We start from the raw sequence: 18,650 nt of genomic DNA, 5'->3' as shown, positions 1-18,650 counted from the left end.
TGTTGTATACTTACCATATCCAGGCCTCCTGTGATTTGTAGCTGCCAATAGGAGACAGAGAGCTTGCTCAGCGCCTAGGGGATTAGACTGGAAACTGCCTGAGCATCTTGCCAAGAATATGCCTTAAGGAATAAAACAAGGCCTTGGCTAATTTCTTGTTGTCGTGTTATGGTTTGCTGTTAAAGGTAGCTCCTTTGTGGAAAAGTTAACTGAAAATGTGAATCGCATTAAAACTTTGCAGGTGAATATGATGATATTCCGATTTATTTTTCTTTTCACGATTTTGGAAATGTTGGCAGTAGGCCCTTATTCCTCTACCAATAAGTACTGTATGGTATGGCATGCATTGACTTGTTCAATGTCTCTTTCTCTGTGTCTTTCTCTCTTTCTCGCTGCTCCTCTCCAGAGCCTGGGCTGTGATGAGTACCTGGGCTCTGGGAAGGTGATGGACAGGTGTGGGGTGTGCGGCGGAGACAACACAGCCTGCAAGGTGGTGACAGGTCTCTTCCAGCATAGTCTGTCCAAGGTGGGCTACCACAAGGTGGTGGAGATACCCGAGGGAGCCACCAAGATCAACGTAACAGAGATGATGAAGAGCAGGAACTACCTGGGTAAGTGTCACGTCTTCATCAGAGGGGAGCTGCCTCTCATGCTCTTTTTACTCCACCGTCTCCAAGGTGACCGATATACAGGATTTCTCCTCATGGCAGGGTCCAAAACACATACAAGAACAATTTCAGGGATTTCCTGTAGCCATATGTTGTATTATGTTTTGTTACATTTACACCCTCAATAAGAAAGTCTCATTTTAAGATCAGCATCAAGTAATAAATACTAATTAATATGAAACATCTGACTTTTTTTTTCTTTTACTGTGGATTTCTGTTTCTGAGTGGCAGGTTTGAGGCAGTAGGATGGGAACATCTGCTTGTAAACGTGATTGAATTTGTTTAATTAAAAGGTGGAGGAAGTCGAGAGGAAGTGAGATCTGGATGAGGGCGCACGCCACTCATTTATATAGAACCCTCTCACTGAAATGGGCTGGATAAGTAATTGTTGTAGTCTACGAAGCTCAACAGTGTGCTCAGAAGTGGGATACTGCTATTTTAGGAGTTACTACTGGAATGTCAGTGTTTTATTGTTGGAGACATTGGTTTAATGAGAGGGGTTTTGCCATAGCACAGCAGTGGGTCTGACCGAGGGAGCGCCTTCGTCTTGCGCCTTCGTCTTGCCCCCTCCTCCCCCTCCCTCTCCCCCCTACTTTCCTCCCATCTTAGCTGCACCCCTGAGGGAAAGTGTATAAACAAGCTTTCATTAGAAGACCTTTTCCAGAAGCCTTCCCATCCTTTTTAATTAATGTGAGGAATTTCACTGCTTCCTAGAAAACCAACACCACTGATGGAACCCCCTCCCTCACTCTCTCTCTTTCTCTTACACACTCTCTCTCTCCCTATCTCTTTCTCTCTCATTATTCTCTCTCTCTGTGTCTGTCTCTCTTTCCTTCTCTATCTCTCTGAGGCTTTCAACTTTCAAGACACAGCTGCCAGGGTTCCAAAACATGCTTACCTTTTCTTTTTTTACGCAGCAACACACTCAGCCACACACGCATACACACGCATACACACACACACATAAAGTTAAACAAGGAAATACATATGCAGACAATGGCTCCTTTCAAGGACTGTGCTGCTCTGTGTGTCTGCGTTATTGTTGGAAGAGTTGGTACTGTATATCAGTGAGTAGAAGCTCACAGAGAAATCAACATCCTCGGCATAGACGCATATATTCGGAGGGGGTTAGGAAAACTGGACACTAAAAGGATTCTTCCATAAACCTCTTGTTGTCCACCTTTGACCCCTGAAAAGTTCTGTGTTTGTGTAATGTGTGCATTACTAATGTTCTATTACTTATCCAAACACTTCTGTCCTAAGTAATTTTATGCTCTTAGTGGCTGTCTATTCATGGAAGCCAGCTATGGAAAATCTGTTTTTTTGCCATCCGTTTTAAATTCAGGTCTGCCAGTACTAAACAAACAGGTTGTCTTGTATAACAGACACAACTTTGAAGATCCATATGACAGCGTTTATTCAGTTAACAGTAATTACTTTCAGAAAGATGGAAATGCACATTTTATGGCATTGCGTGTTACGATAAACTGTTTCACATGAAGAACAATTATGTGGATGTGGCTGCCATAGTAGCTGTCTCAGGAGCAGGAGCAGTACAGCTGATGGTGACAAAAACTATGTGTGTGTGTGTGTGTGTATGTGTGTACTGCAGCTCTGCGTAGCCGTTCCGGTCGTTCCATCATCAATGGGAACTGGGCCATCGACCGTCCAGGGAAGTACCAGGGCGTGGGCACTATGTTTACTTACCGACGACCCAATGAAATCTCCAGCACCGCCGGAGAGTCCTTCCTGGCTGAGGGTCCCACCAATGAGATCCTGGATGTCTATGTGCGTAACCAATCTGAACGGAGTGGGGTGCCTCACACACAAGTACACGTTTACACAGTGATCAGACATTTTGCCCAGGATCATCATTCAAAAGCAAAGTTTGTGTTTCTGAAAATCTGTGACTCTCATCCCTATACCTTATTATAAACCTCATCAGATAACATTTTTGAAAACTTTTATATATATATATATATATATATATGTATAATAAATATATGATAAGTATGTCTCTGTTCCCAGGTCATCTTCCAACAGCCCAACCCAGGAGTTCATTATGAGTACATCCTGCCCTCTGACAACCCTGTCAGTCCACAGCACCCTGACCACAGGCCTGGAGGTGAGGCAGGGCAACACCGAACCATAACAAAGACCCAGACCAGGAACTAAGAACCACTATATGAACCATTACCGTGCCATCAGATGACAAACACACACACTTGTCACGGGGAGAATCGGGGTTGAGACAGTCCATTAAAACATACCCAGCTGAAAACAAATGCACTGCATTTCAATGTGTATGGTTTAAAAATATTATTTTAACGGCTGAATCACTGTGTTGTATCCCTAAGGCAACACTCTGAATGGGCAGGGTGGGTACAACCATCGTAACCCCCAGCCAGAGGGCTATGAACCCACGGGTGGGGGCAGCAGGTACCCATCTCAAAACCCTGACAACCAGGTGCCCCTGGCCCCGCCGCCACGACGCCAAAGAGACTACAACTGGAAACTGTCTGGGACAACAGAGTGTAGCACCTCCTGTGGCCGAGGTGAAAACAGCGTTGCACTATTTGCTCAAATAGATCCTCAATAGATCGCATACACCAATGCAAGCCACTGCCGTGGTCGATAGTGCTGATGTCAATAACTGCTAGCCCCTGTGTGAATCGTGCTCTGCAGGTAGTAGGCACACCATCTTCCGCTGCGTCCACAGGCTGAGTCATGAGCAGGTGTCAGAAAGCCTGTGTGACAGCAGCACCAGGCCCAGCTCGCAGGAGGAACCCTGTAGCCTGCAGCCCTGCCCGGCCTTGTGAGCGCTCCCCCCCCCCCCCCTCTCTCCTCTCTGACACCCATACACGTTACAGGCAGTGTTGCAGACACACACAAAAGGATTAGTCTGAGCAGACACACTCTCACAGGCACACCCTCTCACACGTGCCCTGCCGCGCACACCGCACGTACAGACAAAACAAGCACAAAAGTCTTTCTTGATAGACATGTCGATCGCGTGGCTGCTCCTCATTGTGAAACGTTGTGTTTCTTCCAGCTGGGACATAGGGGAGTGGTCCGAGTGCAGTAAAACCTGTGGCCTGGGCATGCAGCACAGACAGGTGCTGTGCCGCCAGGGGTACGCCAACCGCACCCTCAACGTCCAAACCACCCTCTGCCGCCACCTGGAGAAGCCCGAGACGGCCAGCACCTGCCAGCTGAAAATCTGCAGCGAGTGGCAGATACGCAGCGAGTGGAGCACCGTAAGTGATCGCCCACTGGCCCGTGTGGAGTTCATGTGTGGTGAGAAGCCCAGGATGGTCCTGAAGCCTGTGTGCTGTCTCCCTCTCCAGTGCTCCGTGCCGTGTGGCGTCGGCCAGAGGGCCCGGGAGGTGCGCTGCGTCAGCAACGTGGGGGACTTTGTGGAAGACGAAGAGTGCAACATGAAGCTGAGGCCCAGTGACGCGGAGAACTGTGACATGGGGCCCTGCGCCAAGAGCTGGTTCCTCACCGAGTGGGGAAACAGGGTAGGCATGCCACTGGACCGAGAACACACTACACTTCCTCTGTGGTCCTTAGTTTGGTTTGGTCTGCATCGAAATATGTCCATGTGTACTGTACATACTGTGTCATTTCCATTGGTAGTGCTTTTAGTGGGGAACTGATACTTTTGCACCTGTAGATATATACTGTAGTTTCATCCGCCTCATAACGTGTCTGTGATCCTCGTAGTGTTCTGCCGAGTGTGGGATGGGTGTCCGGACGCGAGGTGTGCTGTGCCTGACCAATCACATCAGCAGCCTGCCCCTGGAGGGGTGTGGTCACGAGCGTCCGGCCGACTCCCAGGTGTGCAACCAGGGTCCATGTGAGAGTCGCATCGACTGGTTCACAGGCCCCTGGAGCCAGGTAGGAGGAGAGACTGTGTGTGTGCATGTGTGTGTACAGTACATACAGGATGTATGTGTTTCGGAGATAGCTTTGGCTTGGGCTAATTTGATTTCACAGTCAATTGTTACAGAGGGTGCCTCACTGCTTCCATGATGTCACAAGCCTGAACGGTGTGTATACGTGTGTTGTTTAGTGTTCAGCAGAGTGTGGCACGGGCAGCCAGCAGAGGGTGGTGGTGTGTCTGATGAAGACGGATGAAGGCCACACCGTCATGCCCCCGTATGAATGTTCCTCGCTGGATCGGCCCCTGGGGCAGCAGACCTGCCACATAAAGGCCTGCGGGGCCAAGTGGTACCACACAGACTGGAGCGCTGTGAGTAAGCACACACACACGCACACATATCCTTCCACATACACACACATTTCCAGCTCATAGAAAACATCTAGTTCCTTATTCTTCTCCATTAGCTTCAGTTGACGTTTTCCTGACCTTTTAGCACACATTGGGTAACACTTAATTTAGGATTAGAAATGTCCCCTTTCATGGCATTCAAACAGGACTGATGAAGTCCATGTATGTATGAGGGTGATGTTCTGTGTACAATCGTTTGTTCGGGAGGCTTCAGATTTCTCCTGTTGCCTTTCTTCTTGTAGTGCTCCAAGACGTGTGAGGGGGGGTTCCGTGTGCGGGAGGTGCGATGTCTGTCAGATGACATGCAGCCCAGTGAGGACTGTGGGGAGCAGCAGAGACCTGCGGACAGGGAGGAGTGTCACCCAGAGCCCTGCGTGCCTCACATAGGTCAGTCACAACCACCAAGTGTAATCCCCGCTTTTGAACACCTGCAGTTACAATACATTTCCACAAGTGCCACTAAATACTGTGGGAAGCATGATGTAATAACGTAATCATGATGTCATCAATGAATTGCATTTTGTTGTGATAGACATACAACATAGTTTTATGTTGTGCTATGCACAACTTAGAAAACATGAATAGCTTTATATTCTGACTTGTTGTTTGACTGATTCCAGACGAGAACTGCAGAGATAAGTACTTCAACTGTAACGTGGTGGTCCAGGCTCGCCTGTGTGTGTACGACTACTACAAGACCACGTGCTGTGCTTCCTGCTCACGCGTGGCCCACAGACAGTCCACATACAGGGGGCGCAACAGCTAACCCGCCCCTCCCGCGGGCCTGCCACCTCCAGCTGGGGCAAGCACAGTACCCAGGGAAGGTCCTCCGTCCCTGGGTCATACGCTGACGCATGGGGGAGTGTGGTGGGGATAGCCTGCATCAAGCCTTTTGGTGGACCTGGTTACATTGAAGTCCCATTACTATAAACTGAGAGAACTGAACAAGCCTCGGTGACGGCCATTGAGAAAGGGACCAGCTTGTGATGGTGGAGATTTACGGGGCATGAGTGGAGCTTTGATGGACATCAAACAGGAGAATCTGGAACCACTTTATGGGCGGTAACCGGAACCGTCCAATAAAAATGATCTGTCTCTTCTCCTTGTTTATGGAAGAGCAGTTTGTGGCTGTCACTCACATGCCCTGTGACCTAAAGACAAGGAGGGAGGCTTCAGTGTCTGGGGCTTGTAGTCCCAGCCACTGCTGGCCTGTGGTTCACAGGCAGTCAAAACAGAACACATTTCAAACATTGTGTTTGAGAAAATGCATAGACTGTACACACATTCTAATAAGCTTTTTTTAAATTCTAAAACAGCCACATATTTATGGTATGATGATTAATAAATCCATGTAGTATGAAGTTGCCCTTGCCCTTGAATCACCACTTCCTATAGCATGTGTCAGGAAGGCATCAGTTGCCTTCATCACATAAACCCTTAAGTTGACCAAAGATAAGTCATATCCTCACACAACTCAGTATTTCCTTCAAAGTCTCTTTACTACTCTATACTCTTTACAAATGTCCGACAACAATGCTCTCCTCCAAGATCTACCTGTCCCTATTGTCTGTTTTGCAGCACTGCCTTCTGGGTATTTCGTATATATGAATGAATGAATGAATGGATGGATGGATGACTTTGAGGCTTGTTCAGTGAATCTGCCCAGTGACTAAATAGAGAGCCCTCTTTATTTCTTTGCAGGGATCCCTGGGGGGTGGGGGGCTGTTTTATCAGTCACCAGTGGCCCCTTTTGGCGGCAGGGTTGAAGCATCCACTGGCACCTCCACCAAACCGCTACATGGATGTAGGCATTCCAGAGCTCATTAGATGGTTAAAACAGATGGTTTGCTGCATGCTGATACATTTTTAGAGAAGGGTAGAGCATACACTCTAGTGAAGACTGGAACATATTTTCCAATAAATCTTATTTTCATCTATTTTTTAAGTTGTTTCATTTCTATAATGTTGGTACGTAACAAATGGTGCAAATGCAAGGTTCGTTTTTAGGTATGTAGGCAATTTTCAACAAACATTGCATCTTTTGATGTGTGATGGATGTAAGACTTGTGGAGGGAACTTGATATTTCTACATAGAATGACCATTCTGATTTCATCCAGTCAAGCACCCTCCAAGTAGTGTTCAGCTTATCCATGACAGCTATGTATGTCATTCAAAGTCACAAAGTCTGGTATGATCTCAGACGCCTTAACAAGGTCTATAAAGTGTATGTTATAGTTAAGAAAATAACCATATTGAATGTGTCATAAATGTTACACTATTATTTATCAAAACACACCACACAGATACATCCGTTTTTGAATTGCTAATGCAGATAATGCATCATTATTCATATAACTTTTCATGTTTTATGTTCAGGTTTTGATTGACATGCAGTGTTTTTGACAGTATGAATAAACTATTAATGATGTTTATACAAAATCTGAACAATGTATTGTCAAATGGTTGTCAAAAAGGTGATGGAAAAACTTGGCCCCATTGAGAAATGTCCATACCACAAACTGATAGTTCAGTTCTATGTGAAAAGATTTATATAAACGTTTTCTTGCTAATTATCTTTTGTCTCAGAGGTAAGAAGAGTACTCCACCTAGTGGAAACTAGCTGGTTGTTCATCAGGATGGTGGAGCTAGACAGCCTAATGCCAAGGATAGCCAGGCAGGCACGAAGACCATTACAGCTGAGCAGACTGGCTTACAACCCTGCCAGGAGGCTCACAGCCAGAGAACAAGCCCTGCTGCTGACTACAGACACATAATTACCTCAGGACGCTCAAGCTGTGGCCAGTGGCTCACTGCAGGTGGAATAAAGCTCTGTAGACTACTACTATTTGTGCCCTCTGTCATTTTCTATAGAAGAATAAACACTTCACATATTATGACTGCCAGGAATAATAACATAAGAAAAAACACTTTTCCTGTTTCTACTACACCCACCTGCTCATTTTTGACAAACAAGCCATGAAAGAAGGAAAAAAAGATATTTGGGTAGTGCTGAAACCACTGCATGAATACTGAATCTTAATGTGCCATTTGCCTGAAAGAGACAGCTAACATTTAACGAATCACCATCCAGGTCTACAGGGCAAAAGCTGTTTCCCTCCGACATTCATCATCCCTTCATGTGGTTTGCGAGTCTCAAATTACACTGCAATTCACCTTACCTCGTCAGGATTTCAATGAAAGTTGCCTCCTGATTCATTTGGGGCTTCTTTCTGGTTTATTTTATAGTTGGCATAATAGGCTACTGTTTGACAAAACCATTTTAATTAGAAAAGGAATCTAGAAGCCGTGTCCATTTTCACACTTTTGAGGACAGAAATTACCTACCAAGAAATGGTAATAGGCACACAATACCAGTTGATGGTTGACACGGTGGGCTGTGTAGATTGGTGCTGCTCACTGTTCAAACATACCTCTCTGCACACATTCATTCTTAATCTACATATCACACACTAGACGACTGCAAATCGAAGGGTTTAATTTGTTCAATAGTTAAAGGAGAATTATAAAAAGCATATACCAAGAATAACATGTTTAAAAAGCCAGAAAGCAATCTATCAGGCACTGAAATACTATTGACCTTAAACACTGTTTTATAGCAAGCCTGTGGGTGACTTCTGGCCATAGCAAGTCTGTAAAGTGTTAAGAGTCGTTGTGAGTGCAAAATACAGCAAGAGGTTGAACATGCATGTTGAATTTGTTTGGGTAATACAGCAAAGTTTTGCTTTACTGAGCAGAAACCTCTTTTAATTGAAAGGTTTATCTTTTACAAAACGTAATGTATCTCATTAATCATTGATTTTGGTTAAGGTGATGTAAGGAAGTTTATTTGAATCCTTTTCAGACAAGTTTTTTTCATGTCAGCGAGTGAAAATACACTGTTGTATCTGGTAAGATTGGCTTGGTGATTGAATGAGGGTTTGGATCTTCAGAACTTGTCGCTAACAACAACGGGACTAAAGGATTTACTTGTGTCAGCCATGAAGGCCTCAATCTCCTCCACGGTACGAGGCACACAGGTAAGCAGTTCCACGCCGTTAGCAGTCACTGCAATGTCATCCTCGATGCGCACCTGGACACATAAACATGGGGCCTTTATTACATTTGTGATGACCTGATAATTATACATCAATAATCAGTATTAAAAAAAAAAAAATATGTATATATATATATTAATAAAAAACAACCCTGGGCTGAAAATTGATTGGATTTCTTATTTTATGATGTTGATAGCCACTTGTTATTACTACTAACCCCTCCGAAGCCACGGAAGCGGGCCAGCACTTGGTTGTTGATGAAGCAGTTCTGGGCTTGGTTAGCCAGGGCCTGGTCCAGGAGATGGTTGATGAAGTAGATGCCGGGCTCCACCGTCAGGACCATGCGCTCCCTCACCAGACGGCCCATCCTCAAGCTCTTCAGGCCAGGCTCGCCGATACGCTCCACCCCCTGATAGACGAAGGAGACCACGCATATGCACACACACCATTCCACTGACACAACTTCCAACTCAAGTTTGAAAATGCTACTGTGTCCTTTATAATGTGCGTTCGCCTGTTGTCATCTGTGCTAATCACAAAGGCAGTGAAGCTGCACAACCCATGGTAACGTAAATACATATAAACAGCAGCAATATACCTCTGGGTACCCCCCGACGTCATGCACGTCGATGCCCAGCAGATGTCCCAGGCCATGGGGCATGAAGACCGAGCCCATGTGCACCTTCAGCATGTCCTCCACGCTGCCACTCAGGATGCCAATCTTCACAAGCTCCTCCAGGTGCACTCGGTCTGCCAGACGATGCATCTCAGTCCACTTCACCCCTACAACACATCATTTGATACCAGTTTTAAGGTCATATTTCTTTAGGCCAAAATCGGTCAAATCAACAACTTGCGCAACCCTAGTTAGGACTGTCGTCAAACTTGTCAGGTATAGTGGCATTACAAATGATAAAAGTGTAGTGTGTGTAATTGTATTTCACACAAAAAAGAAATAGCGAATTAAAGAATAATTTTAATACCCCTCCATTCAGCTGAGGCTTGAATGTCCTCTGTGGTAAAACAGTACCTGGCTTGAGAGCAGCCAAGACGTCCCGAGATGACTTCAGCACAGCCTCGTAGATGGCCTTCTGGTCTGGAGTGAATTTGCCATTGGCTGGGAAGGAGCAGGTGATGTCGGAGGAGTAGCAGTAGTACTCTCCACCCATGTCAAACAGACTGCAGGTGACACACGCACACGCACAGTTGAGTGAAGCCACAGCTTGGCTCAAGGCCTATTTGTGTTTTCTGAATATAAATCATAGAAATTGTTCACAGCATGTACACAAGAGTCTATAAACGCACATTTTGAGAGCCGTGGATGTTTCCTTTCCAGAGTTGCTCAAATTGTGTCACCATAGGTGCTCCACACAACCACTTTCAATCTCCACACTTAAACACACAGCAGAGCACACTGCCTCCGGTCCATAAGGAAACCAGGGGGCCATGAAAGATAAAGGACAGCGGCCCAAAGAAATTAAATCAAAGGTTTTGCTGACTCACCACATGTCTCCATCCATGATGGTCTTGTCGTTGGCAGCCCCAGCATGACCATAGTGCAGAACTGAGGAGTTGTTTCCACTGGTGTACAAGGCAGACGCAACCATCACAAATAGGCTACATGATCAAGATGTGACCTCTAATCAGCATTGTGAATCATCAGTTTGAATTGGCCCCTTTGACAGCAGTGTGTTTCATTTGGAATAGTCCTCAGAAATCTCTGAAAATAGTCGTTAGAGACATAGCCGCGGGAACATATTTTATCAGGGGGGTGCTGGGTGGGCTTAATGTTGCGGGGCAGTGCCACGGTTGTGGATTTTCAAGTCACATCATTTTAAATTGTGGTGCTGTCAGCAGGGGGTGCTGCAGCACACTCAGCACCCCGAGTTCCCGCGGCAATGGTCAAAGTGATTGCAGTGGCAAACGTTCCTCCCTGAATTCTAGTTTATTCCCAGTGCCATCTTCGGTTAGTGATGAAACAATTAAACCAGAAAACTTTGAACCGTTTTCCCGGAAGGGACCTCTAAGGAAGGTCAGATGTCAGGAAGATGGACACCAAGAACACTGGAAGCGTAAAATAGTGGTCATCCTATTGATTACTAATAACTCTTATATCTCCCTTTGGAAGGCAGTGTAAATGTGGGTTGGTGGCTAGACTGTTTCATACGCTGCTAAAGCCTTCCCTTTGTAAAAGTGTGGAGGAAGAGGTTTTGGTGTCTTACGTCCCACAGATGCAGGTGTAGGAGGTGTGACGCATCCCACCGCGTGTGTAGCAGTAGTGCTGGAACAGACTGGAGGACAGAGAAACATCAGGCTAAAATACATTCAACAAACTGAATTAAACAGATATGCAACATAGAAAATTATCAAATGACTTGATTTTCTGTCTCCTAAAAACGTAATTCAATTATTGGAGATCAGAGGAATCGGGAGCTGGTCAGCTCAAAGGGGTTTTCAGAAGGGGAGTTCAAACACTTCTGCCCTGCTCTTGACCTGCTGCTTTAACTAGCCTTCCCCTTCTTCTCTAATCATCACCCAGGCAGAACCGTCAAACGCCCCAGCATCTCTGGCAGCTCAATATTAGCATCAGGATGCAAAGCAGATAAAAGGTCACTGAAGATGCTTGATATGAATATGTTGTAAAATAAAAACAATTTCTACCATGGAGTTTCATCAGTGGTGGTGGGAATCTGCAGATCTAGTACGAAAAACGCATGACTGGATTTGACAGGGACCCCAGTGTTGTACTTCCTACACCTTCTGAAGAGGTGTTTGTTCTAAGTGCACCCCGTGTTCTAATAGCCAACCAACAAAACAGCTACTTGTCAGATGCGTCAAGCACAACAGATCAACAAATCCACTATGTCTGGTTTCAGCAGCACCATCACCAACATTTCAAGATGTTCTCTCACCTCTCCATCTCATACTCTTTCTGGCCAGGTTTCACATGCTTCATAAGCTGTGGAGGGAGGATCAAACAGACTAATTTAGGTCATCTCATATCAGTCATGCTATGTAAAATAAAACAGCTCCTTGCCCCTGCGGCGGGGTATGGGGCCCTGCAGGATCTCACCTCTTTATGGGCTTCACTGGAAATCCTGTTAGTGTAGCGCAGGACCTCCAGCTCCATATCAGTCTTAATCAGACGGCTGCAGGACAGGAGGAACAAGGATTTGAGAAACGCATGCCTTTAATGTGTGAGTGTGCTGTGACTAAGTGCCCTTCCAGGTGTACATGAATCAATGTTGTCATGCATAAACACATTTTGTAGCACCCAGCATCAAGCCACAGGCTAAACAACCACAGAGGAATCTGAATATGTGGTTGCTGTAAATGTTGGACTGTGGGAAGGGAATTTATATCACTTTAATACAGGAAATGTTGGTGTTTACACCACTGAGAAAAGGCCTACATTGATTTATGTTAAGCACACACCTCAAAAATTTATAAATTACAGAAGCTATACTCGTATCTTACCTCTGCAGAATATTGCTCACTTCTCACTCAGAAAATCGGGCCATGCTATCTTATTAGTGAGGTGTTTCCTTTTAACAGTCTATTCTTGGTTCCGCTCATTATTCTTTGTCATTAGATGATTCTTCCTTACATTCGAAAAACAGTCACCTCAGATGAGTCAGTGTAAAAGTGTAAAAACAACCACAGTCGTCTAACATGGTTCAACCAAAAGTCCCAACAGACTTACCCGTAACCCATGGTTACGGCTGCATTGATATCTCTCTGATTAGACAATGGGTATTAAATGCTCTATAATATATTCATATTTATAGTTCCATATTTTTGCAGCTTGAAACACAAGGAAATGTAATTTTCTTCTCTCCTTCGAGGTGCCTGAATGTCTCCCTTATTTCAGAAATGTCAGGATTCATCAGGATGGTGGAGCTAGACAGCCTAATGCCAAGGATAGCCAGGCAGGCACGAAGACCATTACAGCTCAGCAGACTGGCTTACAACCCTGTCAGGAGGCTCACAGCCAGAGAACAAGCCTTGCTGCTGACTACAGACACATAATTACCTCAGGACGCTCAAGCTGTGGCCAGTGGCTCACTGCAGGTGAAATGAGGCTCTGTGAACTACTACATTAGCTTTTTGAAGCCTTTGTAAATTGCTATGGAGGAATTAACACCTTTCTCTATACAAGCACTTGAAAGGATCACTAAAGAAAACAAGAAGTGAAATTAAATCTGCTTACCACTCCACAATGACTGGATGCAGAACGGTGTTGTTTACTTGGAATCTATTCAAATAAAAAGAGATGACCATTTAAAAAAAGATTTGAGGTAGTAATAGTTTCAGGACAACAGAACACTAGATCATGTTAGCACGAATGGATAACTTACAAGCAGAAGCTACTAAAGCTAGCATATTAATTTCCACCAAATTAGTTCCAAAATTAGATAAATAACTGATATCCTGCATGCTTGCTAATACAAGACCTCCTTTTAACAATGTACAATTATACTGAGTCATTGATACCAATTCAACATACCGGCTGATTCCCTCAAAGGAGGCTTCGCGGCAGATACTCCCACTATCTGTGTTCTGTCCTCTCTGGAAGACAAATGCACTTATGAAGGCAGTTTTCCATTCCATGTAAATATCAATATTTCAACGTTGCAAGGGTACAGAACCATAGAATCGGATACCATCAGCATAGCCTACAATGAAAAAATGAGCTAATCCCAAATGATATGACTGTAAGAGGAATGCAATGACACTTGATAAGTGTGTAACTATGCATTATTAAAAAAAACATAAAAAGACATACCAGGGTTAAAAGGACGGCTGCTGACATGTTGGCCAGGGCATCAGGGATCTGGAGGACAACAATGAACTTAAATCACATTCTAGCATCAATGCTATCTGTGTTGAGATCACTGTCAGAGGAGGCAGGTTTCATCTGACGGTTAACCTGAGGTTCCTCATGAAGCTAAGCTGCAGAATGGAAGGTCATGACTGTTCATGTGCACATGACGATATGACCCAACTGGTAGTGTTAAACGTCAACACTCAATGATTTTAGCACTGTTTATTAATCCTCAGAAAACAACGCAAATGTCAGCTACTGCAGCCCAAGTTCACTGGAGAAATGTAATGAAAGATTGCGGTTATACAACTTTGAAACCCTTATTTTCTGAAGGCATCTGTACAGTAGCTTTGAGAGGATAACAGCTTTGGGTAGAAATAATATGACACCTTTGAAACCTGTTAATCCCATATCCTGATGCTGTGAATAACTAAGGGGCAATTTGTTATCTACATTACATTCTACTCTTAAACTAGATCTCAAGGTTAAGAGTTCAAGGAATCAAACTTTTCTGCTGTCCCTGTTGAAGCTTAAGTATCATACACACGTCTACATCTTAAAAGACCATTGGGTAGAGTGGAAATCCGCTGCATGAAAACTGAATCTTAATGTGCCATACGCCTAAAAGAGACAGCTAACATTTAGCTAATCACCATCCAAGTCTACAGGGATAACAGCTGTTTCCTTCCAACATTCATCATCTCCCTGTGTTTGGTTTGAGACCGACGTGATGGAAAGCGTTTGAAAGAGGAGTGCTCTGCCATGAGTGATCTGGCAAATTTCTGACCATAATTATGATGCACCAGTTGCTTCACCTATCACACGTGCACTTATTCACGGTTTACGATCAAAGTATGAAGCAATGTACCTTAATCAGTTCCATTATATAGTTATACACCACAGTGTCTCTAACCAGGGGTGGTTCAAAGTCTGGTTATAAGGTCTTTGTAAAGATAAGATCTTGCAGACAAAGCCCACTTGGATAAGCACTGAAGCACACTTACATCACAGGTGTACTTCACTTCATCCACTGCATACTTCTGCTGGAAATGTTCTCTTGGGTAGATCCTGTCAGCAAATACAGAGAAATAATTTAACTAGAATGTTGTGGTTACTTTACTTCAAACGGATGACCTGCATGTAAACTGCATAAAGGCCAAATCTGAGAAAGTTTCAACATGAAGATGCAACTCACTCTCCCATCCAGGTTCCATAGCTTTCCGGAAGCTTGGGAACAAACAAAACAGACTTTCCTGTGTCCACATCAATTGCTCCATAGCAATCTGCTTCAGTCACACCAAACGCCCAGTGAAAGAAGGACTCCTACAGAATTACATGAAACAAGCACAGTGAGCTAACACTAACTGCACAGACATCATCAGTCAGTCTACAAAAAAAATGTACATCCAGATATTAGAGATATTGAACATAGTAGCCTTTTGCTAAGCTGAGACCTGTCAGCAGCCTACCTGTCTGAATAGTATGTCCGTATCGGTGCAGTACCTCTGCTTCTGTTCGCCACCCTGCAGCAGCACCACAGACTTGGGCAGCAGCCCCTCCTTGGCCCTCAGGCCCTGGCACAGCCGCCTGCGGTTCTCAGCAAACAGAGCTGCTGACACCCTTAGAGTGTCCTTCCCCAGCCAATACACAGATCTGGATTGAACAGAAGACAGGGGGATATGGGTTACCTACAGTACTACCAAGAGACTTCCCATGCATTGTACATACTTGTACTGTAGCTTGACACTTCTAAGAAGTAGCTAAGTTAATGAAAACAAAAGACAAATTACTTCTCTGAATACCTTGAAAAGCAACAGTGGAAAACTGTTGGAGATAGGTCTATGGGCAATTGATTGAGTCGGATCGAGGCCTAGTATTTTTTATCAAGACATCCATGATCAAGATAAAACAGGGATCTAGGGTAAGTATGACTGTGAACTATAACTGAGTAACAAGGATGCTCTGGATAAGAAGCTGCGACACGATCAAAGTTCAAACAACGACGCAGCCTAAGCATAATTTATCACCCAACTGCACAGGACTTTGACAGGTCAACACAGAATGTAATGTCAAAACACTGCAACAGACAACGACGACCAAGATAGCAGAACAAAAACATTTAGAAACTACAAAATCATACAGCATAATGTCCAACAATTCCTTAGAGTTTCTAGTCACTATACACCAGCGCCAATCAAAACAAACCTGGCCGATTATGAAAAACTGGCGTGATCCTGAACCAAGCGGAGGAGTTCAAGTATCTCGGGGTCTTGTTCACGAGTGAGGGAAGAATGGAGCGCGAGGTCGACAGGCGGATCGGTGCGGCGTCCGCAGTGATGCGGGCTCTGCATCGGTCCGTCGTGGTGAAGAAGGAGCTGAGTCGAAAGGCGAAGCTCTCCATTTACCAGTCGATCTACGTTCCTACCCTCACCTATGGTCACGAACTATGGGTAGTGACCGAAAGAACGAGATCGCGAATACAAGCGGCCGAAATGAGCTTTCTCCGTAGGGTGTCCGGGCTCTCCCTTAGAGATAGGGTGAGAAGCTCGGTCATCCGGGAGGGGCTCAGAGTAGAACCGCTGCTCCTCCGCGTCGAGAGGAGCCAGCTGAGGTGGCTCGGGCATCTGATTAGGATGCCTCCTGGACGCCTCCCTGGTGAGGTGTTCCGGGCACGTCCCACTGGGAAGAGGCCCCGGGGAAGACCCAGGACACGCTGGAGGGACTATGTCTCTCAGCTGGCCTGGGAACGCCTTGGGGTCCCCCAGGAAGAGCTGGCGGAAGTGGCCGGGGGGAGGGAAGTCTGGGCCTCCCTGCTTAGGTCGCTGCCCCCGCGACCCGATCCCCGGACAAGCGGCAGATGACGACGATGACGACGGCGTGAGCTAAACAAGCCTTAACGTTCTACAAACAAAATATGCTAAGCAAGTCAATACGAAATAACTAATGACGCCAAAATATGACTTGAAATTAAATATATACATAAATAGACCGGATGCACAAAAGCTAAAGTCTAGGCTAAAACTGGATAAATTGCAACTTACTCCTGACGTGCCGCCATGATACTTCTACAGACAGTGGTGGTCATGTGCGTTTGGCGGATGTGTCACGTGATTTTGTCAGCAATGCTGATCAGCTGATTTTGGTTCCCCAGACACTTCTGCTGTCCCTAAGTTCTTGCTCGTTAGTATGAACCAGAACCATGTAATTTAAGGCTCTGGTATGAACTAGTATGAACTGGTATGAACGAATTTAGATATTTTCTCACTCAGCCTTTTGTAGGGAGCACTCGCACTACACCTGTACAGTTTATTATTAGGATTTACTGTCGTACAATCTCATATTGCATTAAAGTAACACCCACAAAATCGAACTGTCCAGGGGTAGAATCATTTCATACTTAATATGAACCCATCTGTTTTACAAAACGCCCGAGATACTTTTTTAATTATCAGGTTGCTTGCTTTACAAAATAAATTATGATTTCATTATTTCATTATTCTAATGGTCAGAAGCAACTATCATGGCCCAGGTGATATACGTAGCTACTCCACTTTCTGCCCATGTACAGAAAAAAACACACAAATAACCTGCTGTTTGAGTGGATTTCTTTGCACTTAAACTATTTCAGCTTCAGTTTTTCTTGGAATAAATCTTGAGACAAACATGAACAGAACAGGGTTGACCTTATTGCCAGCATCCCCAGAAGTGCAGTGGCAGCTCAGAGGAAGTTTACTGTAATGTTGGAATACAAACAACAGGGGGAGATGTAACTGTAACTTTGAAAACATTGCTGTGACCAAAACAGTAACAGATCAGTATTTCTTGATTGTGCAGCACAATATATTAAACTGCCCCTGGAAACAAAAAAAAACAAACATACAATACAGTTTGCAAATGGTGAACTTAGTTTCACTGTTAATCATATCTTTTTATTAAAAAAATCTTATCAGTGCTTTAGATGACACAAAGTAAACACTCAGTCGAGAAAGGTATTGACCTGGTATCAGTACTGTCGGTGAATAAGAATTTCTCTTGTTTTTGAGTGTGTGGGGACAGTGTTGCTGAGAAGTGGTGGAGTTTAAACTTCATTAGTGAGGCTCTTGGTGATCTGCCCTTTCAACCAGACGCACACCGTCTCTGTGGGAGCTCGTTTATTCAGGACTTAATTTGAACTGGGAAATGGCTCTCCTGACCAAACACTCATTATTTGAATTTAGCCATTTTTCAGATTTCAGAAAGGCCAGAGAGCAATCTGCATTATCATCTTCACTATCATCGATCATCTTCATGCCACTAACAGTGGCGGTCAAGCACTGAAGGATAGTACAAGTTGCAGAACATTCAGTGAGGCCTAGGGTAGAGAAAGACACCCTCTGATACAGTACAGTGCCATTTCCCCTCAATCCAAATTTTTATCTCTGGTGCCGGCTGCATGTCCTGATGATACAGTTGAACTGAAACGCTTTGAACTCCAAACCTGACTCCTCAAGGGTTTGGGAGTGTTACAGTGGCTGGAAGGATGCCCTCCAAGAAAACGACCCAAGGAAGGCGAAAAAAGGAAAAGTGCACACCACAATTTTTTCTGGGAAATGTAAGTGTTTGAAAACACCTCAGAACAACGTAAATTGTGGTTTTGTTTGAATAAACTAGGAATATTTTTTGTTGTTGACAAATGTATGTTTCTTCACATAAAAATAGATTGAAACACAACAGTCCAGTTTATCCTTGTGAGGATGCTCTACCTCTTACCAAACTGGGAATAGCCTTGTTGAGTTGATGTACTGGATAAGTATAGAGAGAGTTTTCT

General features: G+C 44.6%; 2 protein-coding genes across 7 annotated transcripts in view; one reads left to right on the top strand and one right to left on the bottom strand.

Annotated features, from left to right (window-relative positions):
• LOC124481486 (thrombospondin type-1 domain-containing protein 4-like) overlaps positions 1 to 8,437 on the top strand; it is a 29,462-nt gene extending 21,025 nt beyond the window's left edge. For all 6 annotated transcript variants that reach the window (XM_047041433.1, XM_047041434.1, XM_047041431.1 and 3 more), the window contains 11 exons: positions 407 to 611; positions 2,281 to 2,456; positions 2,697 to 2,793; positions 3,026 to 3,223; positions 3,354 to 3,483; positions 3,721 to 3,925; positions 4,016 to 4,189; positions 4,395 to 4,568; positions 4,744 to 4,923; positions 5,205 to 5,349; positions 5,583 to 8,437. In XM_047041433.1, the coding sequence (XP_046897389.1) occupies positions 407 to 611; positions 2,281 to 2,456; positions 2,697 to 2,793; positions 3,026 to 3,223; positions 3,354 to 3,483; positions 3,721 to 3,925; positions 4,016 to 4,189; positions 4,395 to 4,568; positions 4,744 to 4,923; positions 5,205 to 5,349; positions 5,583 to 5,728 (1,830 nt within the window). In that variant the 3' untranslated portion in view covers positions 5,729 to 8,437. The remainder of the gene's footprint in view (positions 1 to 406; positions 612 to 2,280; positions 2,457 to 2,696; positions 2,794 to 3,025; positions 3,224 to 3,353; positions 3,484 to 3,720; positions 3,926 to 4,015; positions 4,190 to 4,394; positions 4,569 to 4,743; positions 4,924 to 5,204; positions 5,350 to 5,582) is intronic.
• Positions 8,438 to 8,439: 2 nt separating this feature from the next.
• pepd (peptidase D) lies at positions 8,440 to 16,972 on the bottom strand. Its single transcript, XM_047041437.1, has 15 exons — positions 16,885 to 16,972; positions 15,313 to 15,496; positions 15,039 to 15,166; positions 14,848 to 14,911; positions 13,805 to 13,852; positions 13,526 to 13,587; positions 13,229 to 13,273; positions 12,092 to 12,167; positions 11,931 to 11,977; positions 11,241 to 11,309; positions 10,522 to 10,599; positions 10,049 to 10,197; positions 9,617 to 9,801; positions 9,236 to 9,427; positions 8,440 to 9,053 (listed from the first exon to the last, which is right to left on the bottom strand). The coding sequence occupies exons 1-15, from the start codon at positions 16,926 to 16,928 to the stop codon at positions 8,910 to 8,912; spliced, it is 1,515 nt and encodes a 504-aa protein (XP_046897393.1). The 5' UTR covers positions 16,929 to 16,972; the 3' UTR covers positions 8,440 to 8,909.
• Positions 16,973 to 18,650: the final 1,678 nt, after the last annotated feature.

The sequence above is a fragment of the Hypomesus transpacificus genome, chromosome 19 (genome assembly GCF_021917145.1).
Source record: "Hypomesus transpacificus isolate Combined female chromosome 19, fHypTra1, whole genome shotgun sequence".
NCBI lineage: Eukaryota > Metazoa > Chordata > Actinopteri > Osmeriformes > Osmeridae > Hypomesus > Hypomesus transpacificus.
Note: the sequence above shows the minus strand (reverse complement) of the source record. Positions and strands in the feature narration are given on the sequence as shown.